Here is a 20,646-nt window from a genome sequence, read left to right as displayed (position 1 = left end):
CATGGCATGTGGAATTCCTGGGCTAGGGATCAGATCTGAACTGTAATTGTGACCTGTGGTGCACTTGCGGCAATGCTGGATCCTTTAACCCACTGTGCAGGGCTGGGATCGAACATGCATCCAGATACCCAGAGACACTATTGATCCTGTTGCACCACAGTGGAACTCCAAATTACCAATATATTTGATGGAGAGATCTAAGTGTAAAATTTTGCCCCAAGAAAATTTACTCTTTGCAAACAGTATTAGGAAGCTAAAAAGAAGGGCCTCAGAGAAAGAGCTAGCTCATATTTCAATAAGGAATAATTACACTTTCCATACATTTATGAGCTACAATAACACTACTTTTGTGCAAAGATAGCAGTTTGTACAAATTTAAAAATTTGTAGGAAAAACAACACTTTACTCTTCATTTTCTCCAAAGAGGCTTAGAATAAAGAACTGGATTTTACAATTACAGAAGTGCTTAAGGATGTTTGGCACTTTTAAAAATTACGCTTGCTCCATTTTATTATTTTCTATTTCAGTACATTTTTGTATCAGATTTCCAAATTCTCTTCAAATACGGAATTTTCCAAAAAAAAATCTTCTGACAACTGAATATTTTTTTGTTAAGATTATTGTTTTTAAACCTAAATATTTAAAATACTTAACATACTGAAATATTTAAAGTATTTAATATATTTAATTAACATTCAATTGATTATTTTATTTAATGATTATCAAATAATTGTTTAATTTAAATATTTAAAATATTTAGGAGAAAAATGAGGATTTTGATCAAAAAAGTTTGATCTCTGAAAAGATAATATATAATAACTTTATATTGTCCAGATCCCAGAGTAATTCAAACATTAGTACATTATTAGTACATTCTATGGGTTAGGAATAGCAATAATATGAATCATTTAAAATCTGTATTCTTATACACCTCTTGGCTATTCAAAGTTCTTCTTTATTCTAACCATCAGTGCAGGAAACAAAACAATTCTATGCAGGATTCAACCCCAGCATCCCATACGTACTACCAGTTAGCATGTCACCTGTGCTAGTGCACTAACCTGTCACTCCCTGTCTTGGGTCATCCTTGATGCTGCAGTGTGAACCTAGCCCTGAAGTTAGTGGGAGGGAGAAGAGAGGTGATGCTCTGGGGCCACTCTTAACCAATGGAGAACAGGAGTGGATGAACCCTTCCCCTTTCACCCCGTGTAAGGCTATTCTGAATCACATTTATGAAGCATCTCAGTGATCCCGAGGGATGGAGTACAAGTTGCCCATGGTTGCTGCCAACAGGATAAAGCATTTTTCTAAACAAGCTTCTCCCTCTCCTATTCACTTTGCTTTTCCCTCGTATCTGCTCCCTGGGATCATATTTAAACAAACAAAACAATCATAATAGCGACAACAACACTAACTGTTTCCACATGTGTATGATAGACTCTGCTTTCGGGAGATCCAGATGAAGGCAGACAACTTCTCCAAAATAAGAAAATCAAGCACTTCCTAAACATGAGCTTATGCACACCATCATAATTTAACCTTTAAAGACATCTGAGTAAACTGCTCAGGATTGATAATCTTTTAAGATAATTATGAAATCAATCATCTTCCTTGATTTTTGATTCAGTTGCTAAGGGTTTTTTTTTTATTTATTCCTGATGGCATATATTACGTGTTTTTGTTGAGTGAATTCTTAACCTGTCTTTTGTGGATTCCTGGGTAGGAACCTAAAGTTCGAATATGCCTTTCATAGGAAACACTTCTTGCTTTCTTCTAGTTCGCCTACACTTCAGGAAATTAAGATTAAGATAAGATTAGATGTGGGGACTCTTTAGGAAACAGAGGACAAAAAGGATAAAACTTAAACATTCTATAAGATACACTTTAAAATCACAAGGGAAGAGAAGATCATTTTTAAACCCAACTGCCTACAATTCTCATTTGAAATGTCAGGAAATTAACCTTGAAATGGTGTCAATCACACAGGATTTGCGCTTCTGCAGCTTTTTATGTTATTTTATTAATGTGCTGCTTTTTTCTCTGTTTCTTTGTAACCTAGATCCACAGCAGATTTTCATAAGATGTGCAATGAGGTATTAGTTTTCTTTATCATCTACCTTGTTAAGCCATTGGCTTCTTCCTTCAACTTTTAAAATAGAAACAATAACCACTTTATAGCGAGTTGAGCTTTTTTCTCCCATACAGGGGCATTTTCTTACAGGAGAATAAATGTTACGGATTTTCTCTTTTAAGATTTTATGCTTGTCTCTTTGATATTCAAGGCTGTGTGTGAAAGATTTAAAAGTTTTTTTTTTTTTTTTTTTGTCTTTTTGCTATTTCTTTGGGCCGCTCCCGTGGCATATGGAGGTTCCCAGGCTAGGGGTCTAATCGGAGCTGTAGCCACTGGCCTACTAGGCCAGAGCCATAGCAACGCGGGATCTGAGCCGCGTCTGCAACCTACACCACAGCTCTCGACAACGCCAGATCCTTAACTCACTGAGCAAGGGCAGGGACCGAACCCGCAACCTCATGGTTCCTAGTCGGATTCGTTAACCACTGCACAACGACGGGAACTCCAAGATTTAAAAGTTTTTTAAGGAAGACTACATGGAAACAATAATTATGCTATTTACTTCCAAGATTTTTAATTAACCATTCTCCGGAGAGGAAGACCTGGGTTCAAGTCAGGCCATACCAATTATTACTCGGAAAAAATGTGTGTTTTTATTTGTTTTGTTTTATTTTCCTTTTTACGGCTGTTTCTATGGCATATGGAAATTCCTCCATCAGGGCGGAGCTTCAGGCCTACACCAAAGCCACAGCAACACCAGAACTGGGCAACACTTGACTCAGCCCCATCTGTGGCCTACACCACACCTTGTGGCAATACCAGATCCTTAACCCACAGAACAAGGCCGGAGATTGAACCTGCATCTTCAGAGAGACAAGATCAGATCCTTAACCTGTTAAGCCACAGTAGAAACTTCAAATGCTTTTAAACCTCAAGTTCTTCATCTTTAAAATGGAGATTATAAGGAGTTACCATCGTGGCTCAGCAGAAATGAATCTGATTAGTATTCATGAGGATGCAGGTTCGATCCTTGGCACCACTCAGTGGGTTAAGGATCTGGCATTGCGGGGAGCTGTGGTGTAGGCTGCAAACACGGCTCGGATCCCACATTGCTGTGGCTGTGGCATAGACCAGCACCCACAGCTCCAATTCCACCCCAGCCTGGGAACCTCCATGTGCCATGGGTGTGGCCCTAAAAAGCCAAAAAATAAAATAAAATAAAATAAAATTAGAATAAAATTTTAAAATGGAGATTTTAATAGTGTCTACTCCCTGGGATTGAGTGAACTCAATTTGGTGAGATTAATTGTTTAACATAGCAAGGCTAAGCAAATATTATTCTTATTCTTATCATCATTATCCCACTTCTGCAGAGGAACAAATGGATGCCAAAGAGATTCAACAGTTTGCCTCAGCACTAAGGAAAAGTGTCAGAGCCCTGTCTAAAACTCAGATACCCTGATTCAAAGTCTAGCACTTTACTCCAGATCACAGATTCCCTCTTGTTTTACTCAGTGGGTGGCCTTTCGGAGCCATGGTTGGTGAGCTGCCTACTCAGTCAGCTTGCCCTCTCAGTTCTCCCTTCATCAACTGTCTGTCAGATACTCATTCCATGAGGGCAGGATTTTGTCTGTTCTGTTCTCAGTGCCAAAAACAGTGGGCACGTGGCAGGCACTAAACATTCACTGAGTGCTGATAGAAATAAGGAAGTACGATCAAATAAAGTGATCTTTTTCCAGGCTATATTTCTGAAATGTAATCACAAAAGCAGCCAAGGTTTTAAGTTTTAAAAACACAAACTAACAAGAAGCTTTTTTTCCCTGGTATCGTAGGTTATGATTTGGGTAGATGTCAAAATTCTTAATTTTCACTCTTTGTGCTTAAAAAATATGAGATGACTTTACTTTTCCTACACAAGCGAGCATAAACTTCATTAGCATCATATTAAAGACCCCAACAGAACTGCTTCACTTGTCTAGATCTTATTTCCTTTGACTCAGACAGAGAGTTCCCTTTCTATGTGGCTAATTCCCACTACTCTTTTAAAACATTTCCAGGGAAGTTTCCTTTGAGCTATTTTGAGTGTTGCCAACTTTCCACCATCACTGATAACATAATCAGATATATATTTATTACATTTAGATGTGTTTCCTTTGGAAAGCCTTTTAGAACGGGAACTACTGAGTGAACCAGGATAAACATTTTAAATTACCCAATTACCGAAATGATTTCCCAGAAACTTGAGATTCACCATCACTTTATGTGAATATTTCTTTCAAAAGATCTTGTTTAACCTTGAGTGTTATTACCTTCATTTTTATTTAGGTCACTCATTTGCCTACACACAGGAATCTGCATCTCTCATAGATAAGCCAGTTAGGAACCCCTGCTTTACTTTTAAATATTAGTTTATAAATGTCCGACATATTAAACACAGATAATATAGTGTTTGGTGTCACATAAATCAGAGGGACACAGAACACTGAAAGATGCAACATATTTGAAAATGTAACGCTGATAATTATTCAGTTTGATAAAAAATGAACTCACCTGATAGCTTTCCACTATTTTTTCTACAACATGCTCCCAATGAACAGATATCTCAGAAGATGATAAGACTTTTACGCCTACTTCTGTTGGGGCTTCACTGGGAGCTGAAATTTGAGGAGAACATTACATTCTTATATAAGATGCTTATATTAAGAAACTCAAATAGCACCGTTTGCTATATGACTGAATGAAACTGTATTTTAAAATAATTTTAGTATTTCCAAAGTAAAAAGTAAGTCCTATAATTGTATTACATCTTCCTCTATTTTTGCTACGCTTACTTATTTCGTAGTCCTCAGTAACACGTATACACACATATTCATATACATGAATATTAATAGAGACAGACACACATATATATATACATGAATAGACGCTTTCACAAAATATGGAAAGATTTATTGATTTCTCTGATATCTGTGAGCAAAAACCATACTAACATTTTTGTGTTTCTCTCAACTAACCTCAGAAAGCCATGGATACAAATCAAAATTTATTATGTTTAGCTTATCAACTCTACATTATCAAAAATAGGAAATCTGGTATTTATTATAGAAAATTATTCATTACAATTAATTTTCAACTTTCCTACACTTCCTATTTATATAAGCAAAAGATACACAGCAATACTTCCCTCTTTCTCTTTTAAGCTAAGATCTTTTTTTTTTAGATCCCTTGAAACAAGTTCTGACAGCCACTGCTTCTTGGGCTCAGGAAAGCTTTTATAAGTCTAATCTTCCAACTGGGCATCAAGTCAAATATGTATCAAAAAGGTTTCTGTTCAGTGACCAAAAAAGTAATTTACATCCTTTACAAAAATTACACAAAGAGACTAAGGAGATCTTAAGCAGGAGGGATCAATTTTTATTGTCTTTTATTAACAAGCCATAATCCTCTTTTATGCTAAAATATCCTGCACATGAACAAAGCCTCACTTTCAATACAAGGTACACGTGTGGCGCTATGATTGATTTCTGAGCAGTGGAAGAGAAAATGAATACTTATACAAGTTTTGCGCATGCAGGTTTTATGAGACTCATGAAACATTTAGGAAAGAAATATAATTAAATACAGATGGCCATAACTAAAGAGGTGACAAGTATGGCCTTTTGCCTGATGACTTTAGCATCAAATAAAACAGTTAAAAAAAAAAAAAAGGATAGTAGTTGAGAAGATACCTTGTAAAATGTTTTATAATTTTATTTTTATATAATAATTTTATATTTTACTCTGGGAGATGTACTTATGTTGTTCAAACTATTAACACTGAGTCAAATTATATTTCTGTGGAATCAGAACAAGTGTAGAAAATATAATTAATTCCTCAGGATTAAAGAGTCCTAAACTGATGATAGACTTAGAAATTTCTACATGCTAATCTTTCTATGTAATTAGTTGCGCTAACTTTTAAAAAGTATATGTGTACATATATACATATATATGATTGCCTTTCATAGTCGTATTAGACTTAAAGACCATGGGATGATTTCATTACATATTAAACTTTAAACAAATATGAGAGCTAATAAATCTATGACTGAAGAGTATAAATTCTAAAGGATAGCTAAAGGCTTATTGTGGGCTAAAAATAAGGTAACTTGGGTAAACCAATGGACAGTGTTTTTCTTCTAAGAAATCAGAAGAGTCACGTAGCTTTAGGGCTTTTTTGTTGTTGTTGTTGTTTGTTTTTCTGCTTTTTAGTGCCACACACAAGGCATATGGAAATTCCCAGGCTAGGGGTTGAATCAGAGCTACAGCTGCCAGCGTACCCCACAGCCACAGCAACTCAGGATCCACGCTGTGTCTGCAACCTACACCATAGCTCACGGCAACGCTGGATCCCCGACCCACTGAGCGAGGCCAGGGATCAATCCCACATCCTCATGGACTTTAGTAGGATTCGTTTCCACTGTGCCACAATGGGAACTCCCTAGTTTTAGTTTTTCAAACTCTTCCATTTGTGCTTCTCACACATATGCAAAGAGAAACTCAGCCAAGAACAAATGTGTTAGGTCAGAAGGCAATGAAACTTTGTTTTTCTAGCTGGTTTTCATTTACATAGTGCACATGTGTACAAAGATAAGGAGGTCTTATCTTTGCAATAGAAAGATAAAGAATAAAAAGCATAGTAGCTTAAATAGGAAATCATAGAAATCACTGTAATTATATTTAATCTGAAACTGCGTATCATTTATCATAGATATGTAAGTTCTCCAGAAGAATGCTCAATTCAATTAAAGTTCATAGAAAAACAAAGAAAACCAGTACCTGTATTTTTTCCCCTGAATAACCTTTCAGTCATTTTTTTTCCAAGAAAAAAAAAAAAATTCAACTGGCTGACTCCTTTTTCATAGAATTATACCTAAATTACCCTTAGTAAAATTCCAGCGCTCTATTGTATTAACAAAGAGAGATACATAAATGCTACAATTATACAATTTTGAGTTAAAAGGGGACATTTTATCCAAAAAATATACATTGAGGAATTTGTAAAGTAGTGAATTTTATGGATGCACAAACATACTGAGGTTCTTGTTAAGTCTGGAGAATTTTTAACCGCAAAATTGTAATTGAGAGGCCAGAAACAGGGGTCTAAGCCAATGATTTTAGTGGCAATTTCCTAACTACCATAAATGTGACCTAAAGGATGAAAAGGATTTTGGTAACATTCTTGTCATTTAGATAAAGAGATTGACATTTTAATCGGGTTCAAAATAATACTCATTTACTTAATGCCTAGTATCTTAAAAGGTCTTAATAAGTAGGCCAAGAAGACAGTAAAGAATGTCTCCTGGAGAATGAAGTTCTTCCTCCCTCCTCATGCTGACGAGGTCTTTCTTTTACCCACCGTCTTGTGCAGAATGGATGACGGCTGTGAGACTGTAAGGTCCATCCCCTTTGTTGTTGAAGGCTTTGACTTTGACTTGAAACGCAGTGGAAGGGCGCATGGTCTCATCTTTATGGACGTATCTGCCAGTGTCTGGATTAGTAACTGTCACTTTCTTCCATTCTTCCCCATCAAATGGCTTAAATGCCACTATATAACCGAAATTGTTGCCGTAGTGGTATTCTCTTGACAAAGGCTAAATGGAAATTAAAATATTAAATAGATTTAAGCAAAAGAGTTAACAGGGGGAAAATTCCATCCTATGCAAACAATAATAACGCTACACATGGAAGCATGCTTTCTGTAAAAACCTACTTTGTTGTCAGTGAGAGCTCTCTGGAAGGGCCAGGGCATAGACATGCTGGTAAGTGCGGTGGCTTCGTTTACCAAATTTGCTATTTCTGGAACATCCCATGGGGGCTCCCACCTCAGGTCTTTTTACTTTCAGTTCCTTCTTTCTAGGATGTTTTCCCATGTATCAAATGCCCTTCCTTCATTTTCTTGAAGTAAAAAGCTACTCAATGTTTTCCCCGGACACAGAATTTGCCGTTTTAAGACTCTCTCTGCCATACTCCATATCCCATCTCCCCACCTTATGTTTTTCTCCTTAACATTATCATGATCTACACTTGTATATTTCACTTACTATCCCCTATATTGTCTCTTTTAACTAGCAGAGTATAAGTTTCAGGAGGGCAGAGTTATTGTCAGTTTCGTTTACCTCTTTTTCCTAGAACCAAGAACAAGGCCTCAAATGATGCTTATTCAAGGGAGAAGTAAATGAATTGCTTTAAAATTGAAAGTCCATGAGCTAATGATAGGCTAGACTATCTAGAATAACCAAACAATAGAAACTGATCAGAGGAAAAACAGAGAATGGGAAAAGAGGAAGAGATAACAGGACTCTCATTTGCAGGAGGCTGGGCCTGGGCCCCATCTGACGCCAATATGGAAGCAAAAGCTCAGTTTTGCCTTACTTTCTGAGAGTTATTATTGCATGTCAATTGTCCAGTAAAGTCTGCATCAGCTCTAACCATCCATTATTTATAAATACAGACTCAAAGCAAGTCCTAGTGATTGCTCATTATTTAGTCTTTTTTAGCCATAGTAAGCCACGTAAAAAACTGGCATGCATTGAAGAAAAAAAAATGATGTAATTTATTCTTGTTTGTGTTTTGGGCATTGTCTTGTATTTCAATTTATTTTAAGAAACAAAAAGAGTTTGAGATTAAGTGTAGGTAAAGCAGCCTTTAATATATTCAACTTCTTCATACTTACCGCCCATGTTATGGTCAGTTCTCTATTGCTTCCACCCCCACCTCCTACGTCTGAAGGAGCCACATTAGGTGCTGAAACAAATAAACAAATAAGTTAAATAAAAAAACCCACAAAAAATAGAGGCTACATAATTTTTTTCTGACGTTAGAGTTCTCATTCACTTAGAAACCATACATTCTGTCTTTTACTAGGAAAGACAAGCTGCACTCATGAGTTACACAGTTATAACAACAGCACCCCATAGTTGCTGTAATAAACAGTTTTACTGTCAAATGTTACGACTGACTCAGTGCAATAGGAAATATGTCAGTTTCCTCCAGCAAAGGGTAGTGCCTTCCCATCTTTTTTTTCTCTATCCTTTTATTTAATATGATTTTGAAAGATTAGATGTACTTGGTTGAGAAAATATTTCACAGCTCTTACTTTTGTAACCCATGACCTTTTAACAACTCACTGTTGTGTTAGTTTTATGCCTCAATTTGCAATGAACTGTTAAGAAATGGTGCATGCTCGTTAACACAGTATTAGGCTTCCCTGAAATATCTGGAAATAGTAGAAATCTAATATTGTTCCTGTGCTTTCATCTTCAGTGCCTGAATCTCTTCTGGGACTCTGTCGCATCAGTGACTCTAGTTCTTCCCTCTTCCCATCTTTTTATACCATTCAATTTTCAGTCCCTCTGCTGTAGTGATTAACCTTTGCCATCTTTTCATCCTTAAAAGTCATCATGTAATATTGCTTTCCTTTACATCTCCAAGCCATCACAGCCTTTCCTGTCCCTGAACTGCAAAGAACTGATACATGACTATTTTTGTATTTCACACTGTAATCACTTTTTAACAACTCAAAATCCATTTTCCACTTCTTTATATTACTGAAATAACTCAAAAAACCCAAAGAATTGCTTTCAACCACCAAGTTCCATGGCCTCCTTTTTGTTTTCCTCCAAGTTATTCTCTCCCCTTGGAAGTCCTTTCAGGGTGGGTGCTGTATCTTAGTGAGCATGTATACTAGATCCTACTTAAGTTATAACTCATTGGATTTGCAAGTTATTGGAATTGTACAGATAAATACTAGAAGGTAGCTTGTTCCTGCACTCTAGGCACTTGGAGACCAGGTACCCAACTACCATCTTTACAGAGAACATACATTTTCCCACACAACTACAGTGGCTCAGTCTGAGATCACATTCCCAGATCTGCTAACATTTTAAACAGATGTCAGTTCTTCCTTGAGTCTTCAAATAGTTCATCCCAACAGGAAAAGGTCACACCTTCCTCAGAGTACTCATGGACTGAATTACAGATCCTAATAAATGTGATTTACAGATAAAAGCTTCAAACTTCCTGTGTCAACCATATAAATTCTCTGTTGAGGTCTGTACATTAGTTGCACAAAAATGAGCAAAATACATGCTTTTCTTTATATCTATGAAACTATATGGTTTCCTTTCTAGATTATAAAAATAATGTTTGAGAGATTTTATTTTACTATTCAACTGTTACTGCAGTGAGTATTAGAGATGAAACTGAATGAGTAGGAGTGTTAAAAGATAATTTACTTGTAGCACTTTAGATAAAACACATATTGAGGGCTGGAATATTAAAATACTCCTGGAAACCCTTTAAACCTCATAACTCATGGTCTGACCTTAAAACCCTACATGCTATAGAGAAACAAAGAGCATGTTGTCTTATAATCAATGAATAAATCAAACTGGGTGTTTTTAACTCTAAGTACCAAGTATGGTGGTCACAGGCAAATAATTTTAAAAATAACTCCAGAATAATTTATTATCCTGCAATTAGTTGAATCAAATATAGCCTTCATCAGGACAAATATTATTTGTGAAGGCATTTCACTGTAATTCCTTTCATTATAACATTATTAACCTTTTTATTTAGAGCAGAGCTAAAAATAGAGTATGTTTATGTTAAAGTGAATATTTTTCCCATTTCATGTTTATTTTAAGGTGTAACAGGCTTCAAATAAGTTATTCAGGGTTATTTTGCTTTTCAAGGATCACCCATTGAGGTCATGATGCTGACAATAAGACAAACAAAAGCCTAGAAATAAAGGTAGCTGTATCTTTTATTTATTTATTTTTTATTTTATTATTATTATTTTTTTGTCTTTTTGCTATTTCTTTGGGCCGCTCCCGCGGCGTATGGAGGTTCCCAGGCTAGGGGTCGAATCGGAGCTGTAGCCACTGGCCTACACCAGAGCCACAGCAACGCGGGATCCGAGCCGCATCTGCAACCTACACCACAGCTCATGGCAATGTCGGATCCTTAACCCACTGAGCAAGGGCAGGGACCGAACCCGCAACCTCATGGTTCCTAGTCGGATTCGTTAACCACTGCACCACGACGGGAACGCCTGTATCTTTTAATAGGGTGTTTTATATGCTACTTGGATTAATAATTGACTTAGTTTCCTTCATTTAGCTATGAATGTTCAGGTGCAGCTTTAGCTCTTAAGAGACAGTCTTTCACTTGTGGAACGGACATATAACCTACATATCTGACATGAATCTGAGCACCAAGCTGCTCTGTATTTGTGTCGAACTGTTCAGGAGCTGGAGGGCTTAGCCAAATAGTGATTCATTTCAGGGAAGTAAATCACTCTAAGCACAAGGAAGCTTATTTAACTTTAGGCCCCAGGGCATCTGACAGTGAGCAAACTAGGCTTTCTCGTCACAATAAATCATTAAAGACAATTTAAACAAATATTTAGGAAAAATAAAAAATTACTCAATTAATCATGAATTAAACACTTAAACATAGTGAAGTTTTTAAAATTGTCCTTTTTGCCATGATTCCAGTTTGAGATTTCATAATGATGTTGATAAGAGGGCTTCTATATTTCTGTTGTAGATCTTAAAAATATTTTAAAAGAAAATCAAGCCAATGCCCTGATTATTCTTTCCTATGAAAAGAAACTAATGTAGCCAATTTTACTTTTACATTTGAATACTTAAATAATTAGCATATAAGTTCCTTTAGGGGCTTTAGCTTTTTATTTAACAATGTACAAAGTGCCTTGTGACAAATCCTGAAATTTATATAGCCATTTTTACAGAAGTAAAATTACCACGAATGTAGCTTCTCATTTTAATTTTCATCAGAATTTCACTGTGATTTAAAAACAAATTTTTTAATAAGAGATTCAAAATGTTGTGAGCAATTCTCTAGATAACCAAAGGGATTATAGCCTGCATCTGCTTTTATTCTGCCTATAACTATATTTTCTTTCTGAAAAGCCATTCATAGAAGCAAATGATCTGTACAATATTTGGATGTTCAAATGAGAGTAGTTCTTCATGACTCTTCTGATTTGCTGCCCTGATGATTGCTAGTGCTCTTAATGCATCTATTAGGTTAAAATGATTTTCTTTCTAGGTAAAAAAAAGATAGAGTCTAAGATAGTTCACAAAATATATTAATGTCTTAAGGTCTTCTCAGGCCAAAATTGTAGTTTGTTTATTAATTTGGGTGTTACCAAAAAGGAAATTTAAACGAGTGGAGCAGATTAAATCTGTTAACTGCTCAATGGACTGATAATCTAAAAATACATTGTCTTAGGAAATGTTTTGATGGACAGAAAAGAATGTTACCAACTGAAATAATCATAATGCATAGTAAATTTATTACAAAGAACCCAAACCAATTATGAATTATTTGTTTAAATTAAGTAGAAAGAGTTAGCATTTTCTAGTTTATCTTTCCCAGTGTATTAAAAACAAAAATATCTAATGCATATGTTAACCTTGTTTGAAACAAAACAAATTATATTTGGTAGAGGATTCTTCCTAAATTTTAAAATGCAGACATCACTACAGCTCTGATCACTACTTTTCATTTTCCTCTATTAACTTAACAGTTGCCAGAAACATCATCTTCCTTCTAGGTCCTCCCTTTTTTTCCTACAAATAATTCTGAGCACCAGTAATGGACGTGGTACTGTGTTAAGTACTAAAGTTAAGACTATGAATAAGTGAGTTTCCATTGTGACTCAGCAGAAATGAACAAAAAGACCAGTAATCATGAGGATGCTGGTTTGATCCTTGGCCCCAATTAGTTGGCTTAGGATCCAGTGTTGCTTCGAGCTGTAGTGTAGCTCAAAGACGAGGCTCAGATCCTGCACTGCTGTGGCTTAGGCTGGCAGCTCCAGGTCTGATTCAACTCCTAGGCTGGGAACTTCCTTATACCACAGGTGCTGCCCCACTTCCCCCACCCCCCAAAAAACCAAATATGAATAAAATTTGATTCTAGTTCTAGAGATGCTCTCATTAATGTAGAAGAAACTAAATATGTACAACTGGTTTTAATTCAATGTGTTAAATATCCCCAATGTGTTAAAAATCTTCAATAAAATGTTGCTGGATAAGTGAAAGAATAAGTTAAAAAACACAGCTTATTGAAAGACTCAACTAGAACTCAGAAATGATTTTTATATATTGCATCTAATCAGATACTCAGATCAGTACTTTGATATAAGTGTACAGAAGAGTAGTATTATCCTCTTTTTATAATAAAGGCAAATGAGTCCCAAAAGAAGTTATTTAACCTGTCCAGGTTACACTGCTCATATATAGAGAAGCTGAAACTTTTTTTTTTTTTTTTTTTGGCTTAAGTTTGAATTACTTTTAGTCTCAGAGACAGTTAACAAAAGTCGTAGAATTTATCCTTGACTCAGCCTCCACCTGAGTTAACATCAAACATAACCAAGTACAGTGATGACAACTGAGAAGTTAACAGTGGCTCAATAATGTAAACTGTGGATTTCATTTGGATTGGGCCAGTTTTTCTACTAATGTCCTTTTTCTGGTTTTGCACACAGCCCAGCACACCACAAGCTATTTAGTTGACATGTCTTAGTCTCCTCCAGACCCTAACGGATCTTCAGTCTTTCCTCGTCTTTTGTGACCTCACTTTTTTTTTGCCCATGCACACAGAAGTTCCCAGGCCAGAGATCGAATCTGTGCCATAGCAGCAACCTGGGCAACTGCAGTGACAGTGCCAGATTTTTAACCGGTTGTTCCAAGAGGGAATTCCTTTTTTGTTGTTGTTCTTGTTTTATGTTTTTGTTTGGTGACCTCACATTTTCAAGAGCACTGACCGAGTGTGTTTTAGTTGCAACTTTAACCCTGGCCTCCATATGGCTTAAAAATCTATACTCTCTGCTTTATTAAAAAAAAAGTGTCTATTTTATTATTAGTGACAGCTACTAACTTTAACATAGCACCTTAACAGCTATAAAATATGTTTTTAGCACCATTCTTCTCTTTTATCAAACATATCTAATAAATTAAAAAAAGATACTGAAAGAGCAGAACAGACATGAAATTAAAGCTCTACACACTGGAAAATGTTGACTCCAGTGTTATGTTATTTTTTTTTTTCCTTCTTAGGTTGATCTGGCAAAAAATGGCAAAGCTGTCAAAACAAACCTGAATGCACCATTTTAGGGTATCAACTCACCAACTGCACCTGCAGAGCTATTAGCTATGGGATATGTCTTTACAATGACACATCACTTTGAAGGATGCTTTTATCTCTTTCTTACAGTCAAAATTAAATGGGTTACATTGAGTTACAAATGTATCTTCTAATTCTTCACTTGGGACCATCCATTTTATAATGTACTTTTCTGAAACCAAAGAATATACCCAACTGTGCATGGCAATCTTAACATGAAGTAATTGGACAGATAAGGGCATGTGCTGCACTAGATAATGTTGTGTCTTTCAATCAGCATAATGAGGAACAGGAGTAACCTTTCCATCAATTGGGAACCAGCCTTTATCCCACATGACATATGCTGGCATCTCTTAGAGAGTTGCTATAATGGTACATGACAAGACAAACATCTCCCTGTTTTAGAAAGTATTTTTATTTTTTTGTAAGGATAAAAAAATGTAAATGTCCAATTTTATGAATATTCAATTTTTAAAAAACAGGATGAAAGGAAAAACAGCAGTTAAAGAGAAAATCTGTTGGATTTTATTTTATTAAATATATAAAATTATTCCTTTAAGATCATTAAAATCATAAGAAATTATATAATCCTCTATTATGCTTATAAAAATGGAAATATATTGCCAAATGAAGTGATCAGTGTCAGCGTAGACAATATTTTCTTATAAGCATATTAAAGTTTAAAATGATCATTAATAACATAATAAAATTTTTTCTTCAGCAAATATTATGCACTAGGTAGAACTAATTGCTTTCCTTTCATGTTTGTAGTCATAAAAATTTCTCATAAGAAATAATTTCCACTTAGAGATGAGAAAACTCAGGCTCAGAGAGGTTAAGTAATATGCCTCTAATCACAGAGCTTGTAAATTATAGAATCAGGATTCCTTTGCAGGATCAGTGTCCTGGAACTTCATTACCTCACAAAGACCTCCGAGAAAGTGGTTTAGAAACAAAGCTTTCAGGCATTCCCTTCGTGGCTCAGTGGTAAATGAACCTGACCAGGATCCATGAGGATGAGGGTTCAATCCCTGGCCTTGCGCAGTGGGTTAAGAATCTGGCATTGCCGTGAGCTGTGGTGTAGGTCACAGACACAGCTCAGATCCTGTGTTGCTGTAGCTGTAGCATAGGCCAGCAGCAGTAGCTTGGATTCGACCCCTAGCCTGGAAACTTCCATATGCTGCAGGCGTGGCCCTAAAAAGCAACAAACGAACAAAAAACCCCAAAGCTTTCAGGATTACAAACCCTGGATTTGAATCCAGCTTTGTTTCACATTAATTGGGTATCATCTTGACTTCTTTGTAAAATTAGGAACAATAACACCAATTTCATAAAGTTATTGTGGGAATAAAAAGGAGCAATGCCAAGTATAGAGCTTAGCATGCTCTCTGATAACATACAGCAAGTGCATAAATGATGATAACCATAAAAGCTGATTAATAAAGGATCCTAAAATATTTTCCTATGAAAGGTTAACAAATGTATTAGAGGTTATAGGGTTTATTCTTTTCACAGCTGAAAGGAATGAGTCATCTCATTTTATCTCTATATATGGGGCTGTATCTTACATTGTGAATAAGACTGTTATTACTTCATGTGTTTGTTTGTTTTGGCTCTAAAGGCTTTTAAGAGAAGTTATTGTTCAAGCACCCTAGAGAGAGAATTAGTTCCTTAACAAAATACCATTGAGCAAACACAATGTGAGAGGTGATGCCAAAAGTTGTTGGTTGAAAGTAACAACCTTACAAAAATATTAGATTTGAGAATACCTGTTAAATCAAAGCAACTTGATGATCTCTCAGCATGAATTATGCGGTTGAAATCACCAGTCAGAAAATGTCCTAGTTCCTTTTTCATGTTTGTCTTTCAAGAAAGGGCAACTGTGTTCAGTCCCATTACCCAGAAGCCCTATTACAAACATAGGAGGCGCTAAGAAATAAAACAAAACACAAGGATCCTGGCTCTATGGTATCTGTGTTTCTAAAGCTGCAGCTTATATTACCTGCATATCCTAATAAGATTTTTGTGAGGTACAGAAAAGGAACAACGGCATTCATTTCAAAAGTGGATATACTAAAACAAAAATAATAGTGTTGAGGCCATATCTAGTTTCATAATTGAGAATAAAATGTGAGCTTCTACTAGAACACTAATAAAAGTTCATATGAGTCTTTGTGCTTTTAGAGTCCTAATTGAGAAACCACGTTTTAAAAGAGAAAGTTCAGTATATGAGAAGAGTTGTCAGACAGCTCTGAATTTGAATTCTGAATCTTGCAAGTAGTTGTACTAACTTAGGTAAACTATTTAGTGTCTCTGAGCCTACTGTCTATCAATGAGCATTGGATTGTAATATCTACCTCAAAATATTATTATGAGGATTAACCGAAATGTGTGTGAAAATACCCGGCACAGATCAGTATTTTAGTGTTATTTCCTCCTCTATTACAGAATCATTAGTTTTATCTGGTAAGTTACAGGAAACTACGTGAAACTTTAAGGGACAGTTTATGGATGGTAGTCTCTATGGATAATTTGGCTTTAACAACTAAAGACAGTATAATTCATAATTCTATTTAGAAGTCAGGCCAAGGCATTGAGATAGCCAGAAATGTGGATAAGTAATATTAAGATATCACAGCAGAATTTTAATGGTGGTCTGTCTTCTATTTAAAATATTTTCCCCCAAATAAAGCACTGAAGGTTGGCAAGGCATAGTAAAAATAAACAAACCCAGAGAGTCTGCAAAACATTTTCTTTTTCACAGGGAATAATAAAGAAGACTTATTATTGGAATCAGAACACTATTTTTGCCTAGAAATACCAGGGAGAAAGAAAACAAAGCAGAGTACTTCATGTACTAAAGGCTATTAAAATGGAGTTGGTATTTAGCATAAAAAATGTGAACCTAGGAGTTCCTGGGTGGTGCAACGGGTTAAAGATCTGGGGTTGTCATTGCAGTGGCACAGGTTCAATCCTTGGCCCAGGAACTTCCACATGCCGCTGGTATGGCCAAAAACCAAACCAAACCAAACCAAACCAAACCCAAACCAAAGTGAACCTAAATTGGAAGAATAGCCAAGGTTGAGGTGTGATAAAACAGCATATTTAGAGTGACATCTAACATTAAAATAAAACACTATAGTTATTTCTGAGATGCTCTACTGCCCAGGTAGTGAAGGTCTGAGAGTCCTCATCACTTTCTCTCCACGCCCTGCTCATCCTATTCTTCCATCCATCCCCTCCATCCCCACGACGCTTATAAATGTCTTGAGAGACACAAAAACATTGTGAGCCTTCTAAATCACGGAACCTGTTAAATCACTTCCCTGCCTGGTTAACATTCACGATTTACATTAAGGTTTATTTGCTAAACACCAGCTTCATTTACTTGGTGTTGTCAGCAAGACATGTTTCTACAATATTTTCTTAGCCTCTTTGCTTCTGTTTTCTATGCTGAAAACTCCATCTTGTCCTGCTTTACTTTACCCCATCTTCCTGCTTGGAAAACAGTCGCAGTGCTGGTATATGACTTAAGCTTAAGAACAAAGACTTAAAGGCATAAGTTATTCATGTCGTCAGCTGAATGAGGACATAATATGTTGGTCTAGGCACACCGGACGTGTGCAGATAGACACGCCATTTGCACAGCATGATATGTCCTCTAAAGAATAAGAGGAAGATAAGCCTCATGGCCCCAAGGGGTTTATGAGGGGTCCTTAGTAGGATATGCATTAGCAAGAAGAACTGAGGTGCACACCTAGGCATGCAGGGTCGCGGCAGATAGGCACGCAGTCTGCAGAAGCACAATGGTGATTCTCTAGATGCTATGCATAGATAGCTGATGCCAAGCTTCCTCAATGCTAATGATTGTTAAATGCCTAAAGGTCAGAATAAAAGCTTAATCAGCTACTGGCTATGAGACTTTTAAAATAATTAAAAAAGCCTATATCCTGCACCTATTACCCCCTCCTCATTTGACATAATCCTAAAGAGCACAACAAAAGCAGTGTGGTTTCTTGAGGTGGCGCTCTTGGTCCCTGAGACCTTGAGTCCCCGGGTTCCTGGTTCCCACCATTAATTAAGATAAATGTCTCTGTGTCTTGTTTTATGTTAACTTTTTCCTTAAGTTTCACAGCACCCATTCTTTAGCCCTAACCTGCTGAGCCGGTCTCGGCAGGTGTCAAGTGGATTATGCAGTGGCTCTTTCCCATTAATTATTTAAAATGTCCTAAAGCTTCATACTACCCCTTTGTTTTTACATCTTGACACAGAATGCACACGTGTGAAATACATATACACAAATTTTTTAGATACATTACTTACCTCAGAGAATTATTTCCAAATACGTTCAATTATATATTAAAGTATCACTGAATTTACAAATGTTTTACATGCTGCAAAGTTTCTTCTACGTACCAGCACCATCTGTTTTAATTTTGTTTGATGGTATACTGGGCTCTCCTATACCCAATGTATTGGTTGCTACCACACGAAATTCATATTCCATCCATGGAATTAAATCCACTGCTCTTGCTGCTTCCATGTTTCCTTCAATAATTGGGGGATCTATATAAAATAAATATTAAATAGAGATTATTAGCTGAACATCACTTTGTAATTTTTTTACTAGTGTATAGTTAATTTACAGTGTTGTTAATTTATGCTATACAGCATAATGACCCAATCATATATATACACATTCTTTTTCTCATACTATCTTCCATCATGTTCTAGCCCAAGAGATTGGATATAGTTCCCCTGTGCTGTACAGTAGGACCTCATTGCTCATCCATTCTAAATGTAATAGTTTGCATCTACCAACCGCATAGTCCTTATCCACCCTACTTCCTCCCCCATCCCCCTTGGCAACCACAAGTCTGTTCTCTATGTCTCTGAGTCTGTGTCTATGTTATCACTTACATGTTGAATCTAAAATATGGCACAAATGAACCTATCTACAAAACAACATCACTTTTTAGAGTTCCCAATTTTTATATTAGTGTTTTGAGAAAAGAGCACATATTCCATTGATTTATAATAAAAATAAAAACTAGCTATGAGAAAATATTCAGTTCAAGGGAGTGAGAGGGGAGGTCCTTAATAAATAAGTTAGAGAGATATGCATAGGTATCATTTATTTCCTAAGTCTAGGGTGGGAGGACTGAGATGCTACACTTCTAACCAGCTCCCAGCTCATGCCTCTGCTAGTCCGCTGGCTACACCCTGAACAGCAAGGAGCTCTGTTCTAAAGACAGAATCCAGAAAGATTTCCTGAGGCAAGGGTACACCTTGGGCAGGTAAAATTTTTGTGGACTGCCACTGATGTAGTGTATGAGTAGATTTATTACTAGGGTACCTATGTGTTTAGATGCTTTTGGAGTTGGCTTTTTAGATTTCTACCCAAATCATTTATGGTAGTGATAATAAATGTTATAATAATAATTCATTCAGATATATTAGGAATTTCTCAGTTTTATGGTACTAGATACTAATGGGAAAATTATAACTTAGGGGTAGGATATGATTCAAAATTACTTGTTTAACTGAGGTATGATAACACATACAACCAAGGTAGGACTATACATTATTCTAAGCGCTCTTAAAATATTTTCACATGTGTTTTTAATAATTAAGCTACACATACATGTGCTTGTAAATACCTGTATATCACTTATTTGGAAAATGTGTTTGCTTAGGCTTGTGTATGACTCATTATTTTATTACTTGGGGAATTTTTATCTGGCATAGCAGCTTATGAATAAGTAGTTCTGTAAGATGTTGTACCCATCCCCACAAAAAATACTAAGCATCCCAGTGTTCAGTTTCTACTTTTGGTCCAATTCATACCATACCCAGACTACCCCATACTTCATTCACATTGGCATGTGTGGCATGTGTGGCTATATTCTCTTAGACATGGATATTGCCATCTAATCTTTTATTTTCTTAAGGATCTGTTTTAAATATTTGACATACATATTTGACTTTCTGATTAAAAGTTTGGCTTATTCCTTCTCCTCTGTTTTAATTCTGCCTCTTTATTTCCTATCTCCTCCATTGCTCCCTTACACCAAATCTGAATTTGTCTGTCTTACTTTGTAAACATAGGAACTTATTTTTGGTAACTGAAAGAGGAGAGATGAAATTTTGATTTGTGAAGAACTCTTCAGGGAGACAAGGCAAACAGAACTGGCTGTTATGACATTGGGTAGATGTTTCCTCATTAGATACCTTTCAATGATTTTGAGCCTCCTTAGAAGGCGTGGTTGTAGTCAGCTGAATGGTGACCCCTTCAAAATATATGTCTACATTCTAATCACCAGAACTTATGAATGTGACCTTTTTTGGGAAAAGGGTCTTAGAAACTATTTTAATAAAAC

The 20,646-nt window shown here is 36.1% G+C and overlaps 1 protein-coding gene across 4 annotated transcripts in view; it reads right to left on the bottom strand.

Annotated features, from left to right (window-relative positions):
• Nucleotides 1-20,646, bottom strand: part of CNTN1 (contactin 1) — a 326,959-nt gene that overhangs the window by 34,783 nt on the left and 271,530 nt on the right. For all 4 annotated transcript variants that reach the window (XM_013997945.2, XM_003355617.5, XM_021092536.1 and 1 more), the window contains 4 exons: nt 18,683-18,832; nt 8,787-8,857; nt 7,470-7,704; nt 4,622-4,725 (listed from right to left, as the gene is read on the bottom strand). In XM_013997945.2, coding sequence (XP_013853399.1) covers nt 4,622-4,725; nt 7,470-7,704; nt 8,787-8,857; nt 18,683-18,832 — 560 coding nt within the window. The remainder of the gene's footprint in view (nt 1-4,621; nt 4,726-7,469; nt 7,705-8,786; nt 8,858-18,682; nt 18,833-20,646) is intronic.

The sequence above is a fragment of the Sus scrofa genome, chromosome 5, assembly GCF_000003025.6.
Source record: "Sus scrofa isolate TJ Tabasco breed Duroc chromosome 5, Sscrofa11.1, whole genome shotgun sequence".
Classification (NCBI taxonomy): domain Eukaryota; kingdom Metazoa; phylum Chordata; class Mammalia; order Artiodactyla; family Suidae; genus Sus; species Sus scrofa.
This window is presented reverse-complemented; position numbering and strand designations above follow the sequence as displayed.